The sequence below is a fragment of the Amblyraja radiata genome, chromosome 14 (assembly GCF_010909765.2).
Source record: "Amblyraja radiata isolate CabotCenter1 chromosome 14, sAmbRad1.1.pri, whole genome shotgun sequence".
NCBI classification, from domain to species: Eukaryota; Metazoa; Chordata; class Chondrichthyes; order Rajiformes; family Rajidae; genus Amblyraja; species Amblyraja radiata.
This window is the reverse complement of record NC_045969.1, coordinates 32858396-32873523: the sequence shown is the minus strand read 5'-3', so window position 1 is coordinate 32873523 and position 15128 is coordinate 32858396. Positions and strand designations below refer to the sequence as shown.

General features: G+C 43.7%; 1 protein-coding gene across 1 annotated transcript in view; it reads right to left on the bottom strand.

Annotated features, from left to right (window-relative positions):
- efhc2 (EF-hand domain containing 2) overlaps positions 1-15128 on the bottom strand; it is a 55370-nt gene that overhangs the window by 20235 nt on the left and 20007 nt on the right. The window contains exons 6-8 of the mRNA XM_033033057.1: positions 5346-5453; positions 5107-5245; positions 696-861 (exon numbers count right to left, since the gene is read on the bottom strand). Coding sequence (XP_032888948.1) covers positions 696-861; positions 5107-5245; positions 5346-5453 — 413 coding nt within the window. The remainder of the gene's footprint in view (positions 1-695; positions 862-5106; positions 5246-5345; positions 5454-15128) is intronic.

The window sequence follows — 15128 nt, the reverse complement described above, 5'->3', positions numbered from 1 at the left end:
ATAAAGGACCATTGAACCATTGAAAGACGTGTAAAAGACAAGTCATGTCTCATGTCTTTATTGAAATTCTTTAAGAAATAAGAGAATTTAATGATCAAGAAAAAATAAGAACATTATTGGATAAGACACAGAAAGGCTAACCTTTTGATAATATTATGGAGGTAGAGAGATCTCAAAGTATGTTAAGAATACAAAAATTAATATTTTTCGACTGATGAATATAAAAAAAGCCCTTGATATAGTTTCTTACAATTATAAAGTAGCATCCTAAAATGCCAATGGAATGGGCCACAAGCATGTGTGCATTCTGCAGTGGAAACTGTCAGTTGCCATTTTGGTAGAGGCTTCTTTATCAAGTTAATTTACCCAAAAGAGCCATTGGATCCCTCCCTGCAAATTTTGTCATCAAGAATGTGTACAAGTGATACAGCAGCAACAAACCCCATTTCCCTTAATCCAGTTTCTAAACAATCATGCTCCTGCAATTAAAATCTAATACAGTCTTCTCTCAAAAATATGTTCAGAGAAAAAGTGATGATTTTGAAATTCCCTCATTGATTTACAATTTTTACTTAAATAATTTTGATAATGGACAAAAAGGACAAAAGTAAATGACAGAGATAGAGTTCATAATATCAGTAAAATCCAACAAATTAACAATTGTCTTAGATCCTTCATTCAGTGTTTTGTTTTACCTGTCCTTTTCCATAAATTTTATCATATTACGTTGTGGAGGTTTGGGCTCCAGGCTTAAAGTAGAATTGTAGGAATCCTCCTCCGATCCAAAACCATTGTATGGTGGAACTTGCCTTTCAATCTTTGTGATTGGTTCAGACTTGAATATAACCGGTGTGAAATCCTCTGTTAATTAACATAAAGTAAATATAAGATCATTTTTGTCTGCTCATTACACTTTGAAAAAAAAATCACAAAACATATTAATCACTTTTTAAAACGTTCTTTCAACACTAGGGATGACGGTAGCGACTTTGCTTCTAATCATAACTTTGTGAATCATTTGAATTATACTTAGCACTGTTTACTTTCCAAAATATTCAAATTTCTGTCTGAAATAGTAATTTCATCTTGATACAGGTAAATTTAGTACTACATTTAGTACAACAGTGTCCCAAAATTACCCCCATCATCTAATTTACTGCAGCATATTTTTATGTTGATTAGTTTTATTGACAATAAAGGTGAACTTTAAAGAGACTTTCAGCAATCTGCAGTTCCATCTAGAAATCTAAGCAAAAAGTGTTGAATTGTATGCTCTTGTAAAATGACCACCCTAAACATGTATTTGTGCATACACATGCATGCAAAATTGCACACGTTTATCGATTATGATGATAGGTTTCCCAGTGGGGCAAAGCTGGATAGCCCATGATAATTCACACTGAGAACGATGTGTGATTAACTGGCACTAATGACCCAGTGCAGAACGCACGCAAAATTTGCACTGGGATCTTATCAATGTGATTTCAGCACCAAGCCAGAACCAGTTGCATTATTTATTGCCTTAATCCATCACCACACAGCTTGCCAGTGATTATTAAAGGTAGAATGACGATATGCAATGTGACTGAAATAGGTGGCAGAAACCATTTCCTAAACCTTTCCACTGAAAGCTTTCTACATAAACCTACCATTTTTTTCAGCAGTGGTCACAAGTTGAACCCAATTAATTTTCCATTTAACCCACTTTCAAAAGCAACAAATGTTTCCCTTACATAGAGAGTTCTCGGTGCCTGTGAATGTGATGCCACGGTTGGTGGTGGAGACAGATACGATCGTGGCATTTATGAAGCTATTGGACAGCCACGGATATGACGGGCATGAAGGGTTATAGATCATGCGCGGGAAGAGGAGATTGGTTTATTTTTGGCATAATGTTTGGCATGGACATTGTGGGCCATAGGGCCTCTTACTGTGCTGGACTATTCTATGTTCCTGCTCTACAATTAGCAGAATATAGGTACATATAATTCTATATGGAATCTAAATGCAATAAATGGCAGGACCCTTGGGATGGTGGGGGCGGTGGGCAGAGGGACAGAACAATGCTGGTGAGCAAACTGGTAGAGAACATCAACATACCACCAGGCCAGTACGACCCCTGCAATTCCAATCCAGTGCCACCACCAGGTCAACAGGTCTTTAGGCCCAAATTAAGATTCTAACATCTTTTTTAAAATTTTGGACTTGAAGGTACAGAACTACGCCTAAAACATGGCGATTCTTGCATACAGACTCAGTGTGGTCTACTATCTTACACACTTATACTTAGTATGATTGTGCCTAATATATTGTAGGATTGTCACTGATCTGTATGCAAAAAGAAAATTCACTATGTTTGGTACACGTGACAATAAAGTACCGCTGAACAATCTGCAAATTGAAAATATCATTTTATATTCATTTTCTTGGGCATTGCAACTTTGATATACCTTTGATATATTTTGATACATTGCAGTTTTAGAATATCAAGGCTCTAGGACAGAATTTATGGAAATTTTAGTTTCACTTATAAACCAGTAGTCTTAACACCTAGCATTAAGACAATTTTGTTGTATTGAGATTGCAGTGCATTTGCAGATTCCTTCTAAGATCAACAGCGCCACCAACTGACCACTTACACTGGAAAATATAAAACGAGATAAAGGAGTCAAAATAAACAGGGAAAAGGGTACTTTCCTTTGGATTGCCATGAAGTGCCACATACTTAAGTCCAGTCAGTCAATATGCTTGTGAGATGCCAAGAAAAGAAATGAGAGGCATCTAAATAGAGATCTTAACAGAGATAGGCACAAAGTGCTGGAGTATAGGGGCTGTCCCACTCTACGAGCTAATTCATGAACTCTCCCGAGTTTAAACAAAAATCAAACTCGTGGTAAGCACCAAGAATGTACGTAGCAGGTACGTCGGAGCTTGGGACGTCTCTTAGCTGCTCGTAACACTAACGGCAAGTACTCGGGAAATGCGGTAAGCTCGTGAAGATTTTTCAACATGTTGAAAAATGTCCATGAGAGCCCCGAGTATCTACGAGCGGTTATTACCGTAATTCTCCGAGTTCGAATCAGGGGAAACTCGGGAGAACTCTTGAATTAGCTCGTACAGTGGGACAGCCCCATAACTTAGCAGGTCATGCAGCTTCTATGGAGAAAAAATACAGGTGACGTTTCGGGTCGGGACACGTCTTCAGACTAAAGAAGGGTCCCATGTTTCTCCAGAGATGCTACCTGAGCATCTGAATTACTCCAACACTTTGTATCTATCTTTATATCTATCCACCTTTGCCTGTGTGTGAATGTGTGTGAATGTGTGTGAATGTGTGTGAGTGATTGGTGGTGGTCGGAGGGGCCGTAGGCGCAGATTGGCAGCCACGCTTCCGTCAGTCTGCCCCAGGGCAGCTGTGGCTACAGAAGTAGCTTACCACCACCGAGTGTGACTGAGGGGTGAATGAATAATGCGATGTAAAGCGCCTTAAGTATTAGAAAGGCGCTATATAAATCCCATCCATTATTATTATTATTATTATTATCTTCGGTATGTACCAATGTCTGCAGTTCTTTTCTATACAGATCTTAACAGACAGGTTGATGTAAAGGGTTCAATGGTTAGAACACATGTCTAAAGTGCACTTTGATTATCTTGCATCTTCTATTTAAAGACCCATGTCCATGAAATGTGATGTTTCTTTTGAGGGCTGCCTATTGATTTCAGGGCAGGTCAAAGCTAGGAGGGTCAATGCTATTCCTATACCCTCCACTGAATGTCACCTACAATTCCCTCCACATGGCTAAGATGTATATATCTTCAGCATAAACATTAGTGCTGTTTCCAAGAATGTCAAGTATGAATAGTGAGATTTTAAATGCTTCAGTGGTGTTTTTTCTTTTAAAAAGGCTGGAGAATTTCTTGAAACCCAGCTTTCTAACCCGAGAAGCAAAGAAGCACTGGAAATGGGTAAGTGTGTGGATACTTTCTCATGCAGACACAATTTCATGTAACCTGTTGATTTACATGATTGCCTTACACAGCCAGAACCAATTACACTCCAATGTAACTTATTGCCTCAGGTGGACATCCATTTTGTGTGAGGCTAATACCATTTAAAATTAATCTGCGCACCAAAATGCCAGCTATACCTTGTAAAATAGAGGTATATTGGGCTGCAGCAGGTTCAGCCAATCTGCACTGATCCGGAAAACAATTGCTTCAATTTAGCACACTTACAAATACCTATACCAAAAGGTGATGGGGCTTCAACTATTAAATAACATGCTCCATTTTGCTGCAGAACTGCTGTGAGTGTTGTCTGCTGCTGGTTTTTTAATGCAAATAGATGCAAAGGAGGCAATGAAGCAGATAAAGATCTCATTCACTACTACCTCAACATTCTTCTGCACGAGGTGTTATGTGGAAGGCATATTCTCTGCACCGAGGCATATAGGTTAGAGCCGAGCAGTGAATTGACACGCTCATGAATCCACAAATTCATCATCCTCATCTAGGGAAAAAGATACAGCAGCACCAATCACTCTACCTGGCCTTACTGAGGATGATTTAAGGATGCTCACCAAGCTCCTTGAAGAAAGTGCAAGCATTAAAGGAGATGTGGGGGGTAAGTTATTTTATACAAAGGGTGGTGTGTGTTAGGAATGCACTGCTGGGGGTGGTAGTTAAAGCAGATATGTTAGTGACATTTAAAAGACTTTGGATGGGCTCATGGATATGCAGGGAATGGTGCTGGCAGATAAGTGAGGGTCTTGGCATCATGTTCAGCACAGACATTGTGGCTGAAGAGCCTGTTTTTGTGCTGTACTGTTCTATGTTCCGATAGCAGGGTTGGCTATTTCATGCAGCGATCGTTGATAATCAAGGTGAGTGAAGTTGCTGAGAAGAATAATTGCATATCTAAACATATCAGTTGTAAAATAACTAATAGTTGTTCAAACATTCACTAAATTACCCAACTATGACAGTTGAATGAGAAAATAATTACATTATGTTGGCTGCCTACTGACTCCCCAATAGAAGTAGTGCAAGATAGTTGCTCGAAAAGATAAATGCAAATAAACGTGAAATTAAAAATCGACTCACCAACACCATACTTATTCCGGTAATATTCTTTGGTGAATTCGTCACAGTCACAGAGTACTACTTTTCGTCCCCAAGCATTTATCACTGACCCAATCATTATGTCGCAGTCTTTGTAGAACTCTTGATACACATGTCCAGTCTAGAAAATACATTTATAATTGTATAAGAATATGTGAATAATTCATGCACCTTTTAAAAGACATTGTAGTTGGGGAGTCTTTAAGTATTCACTCTGGTACCTTGAGTCTATCCAGAATGAAGCGGCTTCCACGTCCCACTGGTCCAAAAGTATTCAGTAGCGTTTGGTCTGTAATTTCACCAGGATGATATAATCGATCCGGAATATTCTTTCCAACAAAAATAGAATGGGAAAACAAATAAAATGTTGTTTTTCTGATCTTCTGAGTTCACAAATACAATTCTCACAAGAGAACTGGTCTAACTAAATAGCAATGAGCCAAAAATATTAATAATCTAATAGTAAGAGAAATGCTGGTGAATTAAAGATAGGTAAAGGCAGTATCTAAATTATTAATTAGAAAATAAGAAACTTGACAAGTAAGTAGGGGTAGCTCTGCCATAAGGTGATAGTTATGTCCCTAAGAAACCTAGAAAATAGTGTTATAAAGAAGATAATGTCAATGGCACAAAGGTGATTAGGGGCTAGAATCTTTCAGATTTGCAATAACAAAGTTATTTTTCCCACAGGATTTTCAGAAGTAGTCTTTGCAAAAGCAATAAGCTTATTTTTGTTACTGCAAGCTAACAATATGAAAGGCTATGAGTTACATTGTTTAATTGATAAAATACATCTCTTGATGCTCCTGAAATCATCAGTAATGTAACGTGGGGTCATTGGGTGTTTCTGGTCTTTCAACATCAGACACCCTCGCCCAGGCGACCCAGCCATGATTGATCAGACCACGACTTGTGTTCAGGTGGCATCCGCCTCTCCCCATGGACCTCCTCTCCTGATCCAGAGCCATCTCGAGGCTTTCTCCGCTGCCTCTGTGGTGTTCTTGATGGCACTTCTCCTCTACATTCCGTTAATGCCCAGTGCACTCAAGGCTTTGTAGAGCGATTGCTCTGCAAAACCTCTGCAGCCAACCTCGATGGGCATACACCTTGCCTTCCAGCCCTGCTAACGGCAGTCTATGACCAGCTCTTCGTACTTGGTCTTCTTCCTCTCGTGGGCCTCCTCCAGATGGTCCTCCCACGGCACTGTCAGTTCCAACAAGATTATGTTTTTGATTGCCTCTGAGACCAGGAGGATGTCTGGCCTCAGGATGGTCATGGCAATGTGCTGTGGGAACTTCAGCTGTTTCACCAGGTCTACAGAAAGCTACCAGTCCTGCGCAGTCTCCAGGATTCCTGACTGATTCCTGGCTGCTGTGGTTCTTTGCAGCTGCACTCCGGCCTTCACGAAGGTGATCATCTGGGTGGTGGGGCGTGTTCGTCTGCAGCTGCTGATTCCCACGCTGATGGCTTCTGCAATGGGTTTAAGAACCTGGTCGTGACTCCAAGTGTACCGGCCCTGCCCAAGAGCCTTTGGGCAACAGCTCAGGATGTGTTCCAACGTCCCCTTGCCTGAGCATTGTGGGCAATCCGGAAATTCCGCTTTGCCCCAGATGAAGAGGTTCGATGGGCTGGGCAGGACATCGTACACTGCCTGGACCACGAACTTAATACGCTGTGGTTCAGCTTGTCAGAGCTCAATCCATGTGACTGTTCGGTCCATGGCCTGCTCCCACCTTGTCCAGGCCGCCTGCTGCCTCAAGCCAACCGCTCTGGTAGACCTCTCCTCCTCCACTGATGCCCTCACTTCCTCCTGGACCAGCCTGCACCACTCCTTCCTCTTGGCCTTATCAAACTGGGGAGTTGGGAAGATTCCCAGACCAGCTCTTCCCCGAGTCACTGCTCTGTGGTGTATCCGAGACTCCGCTTGAAGCATGGCTTCGCCGGCTCTCCACTTCCTCCCAGTTTTCACCTCCACCCCTGCCTGAGCCACCTTGGGGTCGCTGGAGTCCCTGTACAGCATCACCTCTCTGGCCCGGGTCACCTTAAACCTCCTCCAGGGACAGCAGGAGCTTGATGTTATTTCCGTAAAGGGCGATGCTGCTAAGGCTCCTGAGCAGGCCCAGCCACCTACTGAGGAAGCTGCTGACTTTCCTCTCCAATCTTTCTACGATAGAGATTGGGACTTCGTAGACAAGCTGGGCCAGAGTATCCTTGGCAGGATACCATGCTGGTAAATCCACGCCTTGAACTTGCCTGGAAACCCCGACCTCTCCACCGCTCTCAAGCTCCTGACAGGTTGCCTGGACAGATGCTGTATCCTTCAGCCTGCTGTTAAACACCATGCCAAGACTCTTCACTGGCCTTTTGGAGACAGTTGGGATTGGTGTCCATTCGATGCTGAAACGGAACCTGTCCATGACTCTGCCCTTCTTCAGCACCACTGACCTTGATTTTCCTGGCTTAAACCTCATCCTTGCCCATCCAATCAGTTTCTCCAACCCCTGCAGGATCCATCTATCTCCTGGCACTGACTCAGTGGTGACAGTCAGGTCGTCCATGAAGGCTCTAATTGGTGGTTGACGCATTCCTGACTTGGTCCGATGGCCCCGGCACTCTGGCTCAGCAGACTTGACGATCATGTTCATCGCCAAGACAAAAAAGATCACAGAGATGGTACAGCCTGTAATAATCCCAACCTCCAGTCTGTGCCACTCTGATGTTACTGACCCTGCTGAGACTCTCATGCTGAACTGGTTGTAATAGTCCAGGATGAAGGTAGACAAAAGTGCTGGAGAAACTCAGCGATGCGGCAGCATCTATGGAACGAAGGAAATAGGCAACGTTTCGTGCCGAAACCCTTCTTCAGACCAGGATGAGATCTGCCACTTTGTCTGGCACATGATGCTTGGCCATGACTGTCTGAATCAGCTTGTGCGGGATGGAGCCGTAGGCATTGGCCAGGTCAAGCCAGAGCACTGACAGGTCTCCCTTGTTCTCTCTGGCTTCTCTGATGAGCTGGGCCACCACTCCCGTGTGCTCTGGGCACCGCGGCACTCCAGATAAGCCTCCCTTTTGCACTGAGCTGTCAATGTAGCCATTGCTGAAAAAGCTCACTTAAAAAGATAGACAAAGTACAAATTCTTAAGAACATACAAAGCTTTAATTTAACGTCTGACGGGTGTGGACCTAGAGACCCAGAGGCAACAGTTTTATGACTGAATACTCCAGCAGCACACACAAAGAAATACCAGAAAACCGGGGTTAATATACCTACAAACCTAATAACAATTGCATGAGGTGATGTACCAGAAACCATCAGCCACTTCCAAATATTCCTGTGTTAAATGAAAGAGCCTTTTATTTTAGAGGTAATGGAGATCTTGGAAGATGGTTGTAATGGAAGTCTTGAGGAGTTAGTGACATAGCTGGTCTATGTTTCCAAGAAGAAAGGCAGAAACCTGTAAATTAAGGGGGGGGGGGGGGGAACAAATGTCTGGAACACAACATCGTGAAGAAGTAGGTGTTGGAGGTCCTGTTTCCACCTAATCTCCCGCAATAATCAGATATCATTATTTCTGAAAAATATAGTCGCTATTTTAACTGGGGGTGGCCATTGTAATTGACGCAAAAAAATAGCTTCTATTGATACTTGTGCAACTCATGGAAAAATAGCCCCAGGGGTGCCCGAGATGGGGGAGGATGAGCACCCCAATTTGACGGATCAAAGGGTAACGACTAATGACAAATGGACAACCGACTATGAGTATGAAATGCAGATGTGGAAAGGTCTGTAAGAACAGCCGAAGCCTGAAGATTCACCAGAGCTGGATGAAGTGTTTGGAGGGAGAGGGAGTGTCACAACGCACAGGTATTTTACCTGGTGAGACGCAGGAGGAGCCAGGCCCGGAAGTACCCCATAGAGCCCAAAGCTTCCAAGTTTCGTAACTAGTCTCTCAGAACAGACCTCCGGAGAAATTTCGAGTCAAATGGCCACAGGTCTGCAAGACGACAATCTGGCATCAGTTCGACGAGGACGTCGACAAGGTGCTAGAAGCAACAGCGAAGGGAGGCGTGGATCGAAGGCTGCGGACAATGACGACAATCATCGTCAGCCTGGCTGTGGAAAGGTTTGGAGCAGTGGAGAAGAAGCCGGCCAGAACACCTTTCACCATGAACCAAAGAGCAGCAAAGATCCACAAGATCCAGCAGTAGCTGAAGTCCCTCAAGAAGCAGTACAAAGAGGCCAGCGAAGAGCAACGTCCCCCCTTGGCTGAGCTGCGAACCATCCTGAGGAAGAACCTGTAGGAACCTGTGGAACCTAGTCCCAAGTAGGGTTTCCCCATCAGTCTTTCTGCCCAGCTCACAATCAATCGAAGAAAGGTCCTAAAGGTGTCTTAGGTGAATTCCATTAAAACTAGTCCCAGGCAGTCGCCTAAAGAGTCGCCTAAGTGGGACAGGCCCTTAAGTCGCGACGATTGGGTCGCCGGTTGTCGGTAGCTTGACGTAGCTTGACGTAGACTAGGTGGTTGGTTGTCGTAGACATTGTCGTGGGGGGTCCAGCCGCTGCTTTTTCGGTGACCTGCTATGACTGTAATAGTCGCCGGCAGTCGCCGAAAAAAATCACCTATGTGGGACCGGCCCTTTACGGCTCCAACAACTTCTTCCATTTTTCTCGCCACAATACTACACCTCACTTCTTACAAGTTTCCTGCCGGAGCTGTTACCTCCATTCCAGAACTGAGATTTAATTTAGAGATACAATGTGGAAATACATCCTCCAGCCCACTGCGTCAGCGCCGTCCAATGATCACCTGTACACTAGTTCTATTCTACACACTAGGGAAAATTTACAGAAGAAAATTAACCTACAAACCCGCACATCTTTGGATGAGCGAAGAAACCGGAGCACCTGGAGAAAACCCACACGGTCACCGGGAGAACATGCAAACTATGTACAGACATCACCTGTAGTCAGGATCAAACCCCATGTGAGAGGATAGGTTTTACACTAAACAAAGCTCCCATTACAATTGTACAAAACCATTCTCCAACAATAAAGGTGCATGGAGAAACCATGGAACATATGCTGGGAGCCAACTGACAGTGATGGTGAATCTGTGGAATTTATTGCCACAGACAGCTGTGAAGGCCAAGTCATTAGGTATTTATAAACCAGAGATTGATAGGTACTGGATTAGTAATGGTGTCAAAGGATACAGGGAGAAAGCAGGAGAATGGGCTTGAGAAGGAAAAATAGATCAGGCATGATCGAAAGATGGAGCAGACTCCATGGGCCAAATGGACTAGTTCTGCTCCTGTGCCTAATAGTCTTATGATGATGGAATTCACCAATGCCTTCAGTTTAACAGCACAGTTTTCTGTTAATTAACAAATTTGAAGACTTTAAGCTCACTGCAAAACTCCAATTTAGTATTTGTTTTTGAGCTACACAATATCTAGTGGAAAGCTACCCATATGGAGTGGAGTAGGCCAAAGCAGTAAAGGTTGATTTTCAGTAGCTCTTGTCTGGAGTGACCACATTGAGATCATGAATGATGTGGTACCAAGAAAGGATAGCAGAGTAATTCTACGAACAGCCACATGCAGATTCTTTACTGCTGTCACATTCTTCGTTCCCTGCTGAATACTTATCCAGAGGCATGAAGGCAACGGGCTAAGCAACCGATTGCATCGTGCCAACTTATGTTAGGTGGTTATTCCTTGTGTTACAAAGAAAGGGGTATTGGTCATTGGATGCATAATTTCCATCTATGTGCTGATGGAGTTACCCGCTACTTCAACAAACTTTAATGGGGTCAAGGAAAGAGCATTCACGTCGCAGCCCTGTTTCCACCAATCTTTCCACCACCACGCACAAGAAGCACAAGAAGCGACAAGACAGACACCATTGTATTCAGATGCCAAGGAGTGTGTTCAGCTCTGGCCGAACAATTTCTAATCTTGTGTGTGGGCTCAATAAGAAGAACAAACTTTAATCAATTCTAATTTATAGGGCAGCATGGTGGTGCAGCGGTAGAGTTGCTGCCTTACAGCACCAGAGGCCCAGCTTTGATCCCGACTACGGATGCTCTCTGTACAGAGTTTGTACTTGCAGCTACGATAGCATTTGAACTCATGACTCTGCATGATTATTGCAATGAATTTCACAAGACAAGTGCAGTGATTTAACCACTGCACCACCATTCTACCTTCTAAGTCCTTTTGAGAGACATTATTTATGGTAAGTAATGGCCATCTAGTGAACTGAGCTATAGATGAATGTGGATATTGCATTTGATTTTGACCACACTTGAAAAGTTATTTAATGTTTCAGCAGTGCATCCAGGACAACAATGCTTGTTCTTGGATTTCATCTCTTCAACAATGTCCTCATGCAGCCTTTGCAGAATGTACCTTGAAATGTTTTAGTAGATAGAGGGCAATTCTCCTTCTTTCCCCATCTCAACGAAAGGGAGAGGAGAAGAATTGGTAAAGCATGGCACCTGTTTCACTCCTATGCCATGCCATGGCTGCTAAAGAAAGTCACAATCACCAATGTATTCACCAGTCACCAATGTGTTCACTCCCAACAGTTTACAAGCCCTACACTGCGTCTGTCTTTTCAAAGTTGCAAGCTGGCTACTGGTGCAGCAGGCTAGCTTCAACAGCTGGCTAGTCTAGATGTTGGACATCCTGTTGAGAAATAATGAGGGCCTCCAGGCAAGAAAGTGAAAACACATAATCTCTGCAGGACTCTGATGAGATTTTAAATGGGTAATCTAAAGGGCCTGTCCCACTTAGGTGATTTTTTCGGCGACTGTCACAGTCGTAGCAGGATGCCGACAAAGCAGCGACTGGACCACCCCCTACGACAATGTCTACGACAAGCTACCGGCAACCGGCGACCCAATAGGATGGCCACCTACGACCACACCTACGACAACCTACGACTACACACGCGACAACCAAAGTCAACCTACGTCCACCCGCGACAAGCTATGACAAGCAACGACCCTGTCGGCGACAACTGAAGACAAATGAAGATAATTCAGTCACCGGTACCTGTCGCCGGTTGACATAGGTAGTCGTCAATGGAATTCACCAAAGTCAGCACCCGGCGACAACCAATAACACATGGCGACAACCTGCCTCATCCTGGCGACAACCGGTGACAGCACCTACAACAGGAGAATACAAGCAGCGACAAGCCCACAGTCGCCAAAAAGTTTTGAACATTTCAAAATCCAGCAGCGAACAGAAAAACGTTACGACTCTTTAGGTGACTTGAGGAGACTACTCACGACCATACAGGCGGGGATGCCAACATTGGGTGAGAGTTGGGAGTGAGAAATTGCGAGCAACCAAGCCCGAGGGAGGGTGTGGGAGGGGGGTGTCCCCCCTCCCATGGTACGGAGCTTTTGCATTTTTCAGCTTGAAATTGTGCAATCTTGGGCATACTTTAGCGAGTCTTTTAACTTACACTTGAATACAACATTTATGCTTTAAATTGGATTAGCTATGAATAAGGTTAGGCTAAATTACATTCCTAATTATATTTCACAGTAGAGCCAGTCTCTGATCAGAGGTGCAGCACATGAATGATCTTAGTATATTCATGTATGGAAATCAGATTATAATCAAGCACTTGGCCCATGTTGACCAACCTGGGTCTCACTGCACACCTGGTACTACTCCTGACCCTGACTCCAGTTGCATACCTTCTCTCATTCCTGACCTTGAGTCTAGCCTTAGACCTGGCCCCCTATTCTACCCTGCTCATAACAGCTTACCTGCTTAGGTTCCCAGTGCTGAACACTCCCATTGTCCCAGCTTTGACTGCACACCTAGTACTTTTCCAGACCTTGACTCTGGATGCACACTTGGCCTTGCTCCTAGCCCCTCTGCTCTGACAATATATCTGGCCCACACATAAAGCCCCATATCTGACCCCCTGGACTTAACCTATTACGTTCAAGTCCATAGGTGCTTATCTAATGCGGTAATCTTTTATGGGGCACTTCACGGACCAAATTTTGTACAACAAAATTTGCTACATCCATTGGCTTCCATATTATCTAACATGCTAGTTACTTTGTCAAATAAGTCATCAATTGGTTGAACACAATTTCTCATCCATAAAATTATACTCACTCAGCTGTATAAGTATTCTGTTACCATTTCCTTCATTCCTGAAGTCATTTTCACCCCCAATATTTTCGGTATTTTGCTGTCTTCTTCTCAGCTGGGACTTTTACGAAATGCAAAGTCCAATAACAATGTATATTTAAGCAATAACATTCTATTTAATGTGATCTTGAGAGTACATAATATTTTCTGTGGTACTCATAACACAACAATGATAAAAAAAGATATTTGTTTTGATTGCACCTACCAACATGCACACATTAGATAAGCACCTATGGACTTGAACGTAATAGGTTAAGTCCAGGGGGTCAGATATGGGGCTTTATGTGTGGGCCAGACTTCTACCGCTGCACCATCGAGAGCATCCTTACCAACTGCATCACAGTATGGTATGGCAACTGCTCTGTCTCCGACCGGAAGGCATTGCAGAGGGTGGTGAAAATTGCCCAACGCATCACCGATTCCTCGCTCCCCTCCATTGAGTCTGTCCAAAGCAAGCGTTGTCTGCGGAGGGCGCTCAGCATCGCTAAGGACTGCTCTCACCCCAACCATGGACTGTTTACCCTCCTACCATCCGGGAGGCGCTACAGGTCTCTCCGTTGCCGAACCAGCAGGTCCAGGAACAGCTTCTTCTAGACGTAGGCTGTCACTCTACTCAACAACGTACCTCGGTGACTGCCAATCACCGGACACTTATTATTATTTATTCAAATCATTTGCTATGTCGCTCTTCCAGGGAGATGCTAAATGCATTTCGTTGTCTCTGTATTGTACACTGACAATGACAATTAAAATTGAATCTGAATCTGAATCTGAATCTGTACAGTTAATATGTACCGAGGGCAGACTTTTGTTTCAATGCTCCCCATTCCCAATTACTTTTGCATTGAAAGTGATTAAAATCCAAGTGAAGTTTAAATGGCATCAGAAAAATAAAACCTCCGGAATGGATGATATTCATTACGTGGTTGGTTGGAGTCAGTATCAGTATAATTACCATATCAAACTTTGAATCTTCAGATGTCCTGGTTCAAGCTAAAACTAAAGACAAATAATAACCTCACACATTCCCCTGCAAGTATCTCTGTCACTCCTTTAAAATATGCCCCTTCTTTGAACAAGCTCTTAAACATCGCATCTGAATCAGTTTTCATCTGATTACACTCCTTGAGGATGTTCATCTATGTGTTCAATTAATAAAACAACGAGATTGGGGACATTTCTATTCAACCTGTCAAAGGAATTGGGGAGGGGGGGGGGGGTGGGTTAGAAATAGTCAGTGAGGTAAACAAACATAATAGTTGAGTGGCAAATGACAATAGTGCTACCTTCCCAATATTTAACTGAAGGAAATAATGGGTTATTGGGGCTGTATGTTGTGACAGACAGCCTGACACCTTGCATGTCATTTTAATATTACACTTATCCCATCCCCCTGGATATTCCGGATTAACAAATTAAGGTTTTGTCAACTCAGGCTAATTACAAATCAATAACATTAGCCAACTCCGAAACACGAAGCACTGAGCATTGGGATCCGGACATCACGGACAACTGGCCTCAGTTCCCTGCTCACATCTGGCAGTGCATTCCGTCTGAACACCTCTCTACTGCCACACGCTGGCCTCGCTCATGTCATCCGCTTCCCGCAAATCCTTAAATTCTGACTGCCACCTGGAGCAGGACATGGCCTCACTTGCTGCACTGGGTGACACTGTATGGCATTCACTGCCCGGTCCGTGTCTTTTAATGTAAATGTGCATGGGGACATGCTTTGGAGGTGTGTGGCGGTTGTCGGTCGTGAGAATAACAGAGAGAATAAGAATGCTGCTGTCTTGTCAACAAACGCGCACACAAGC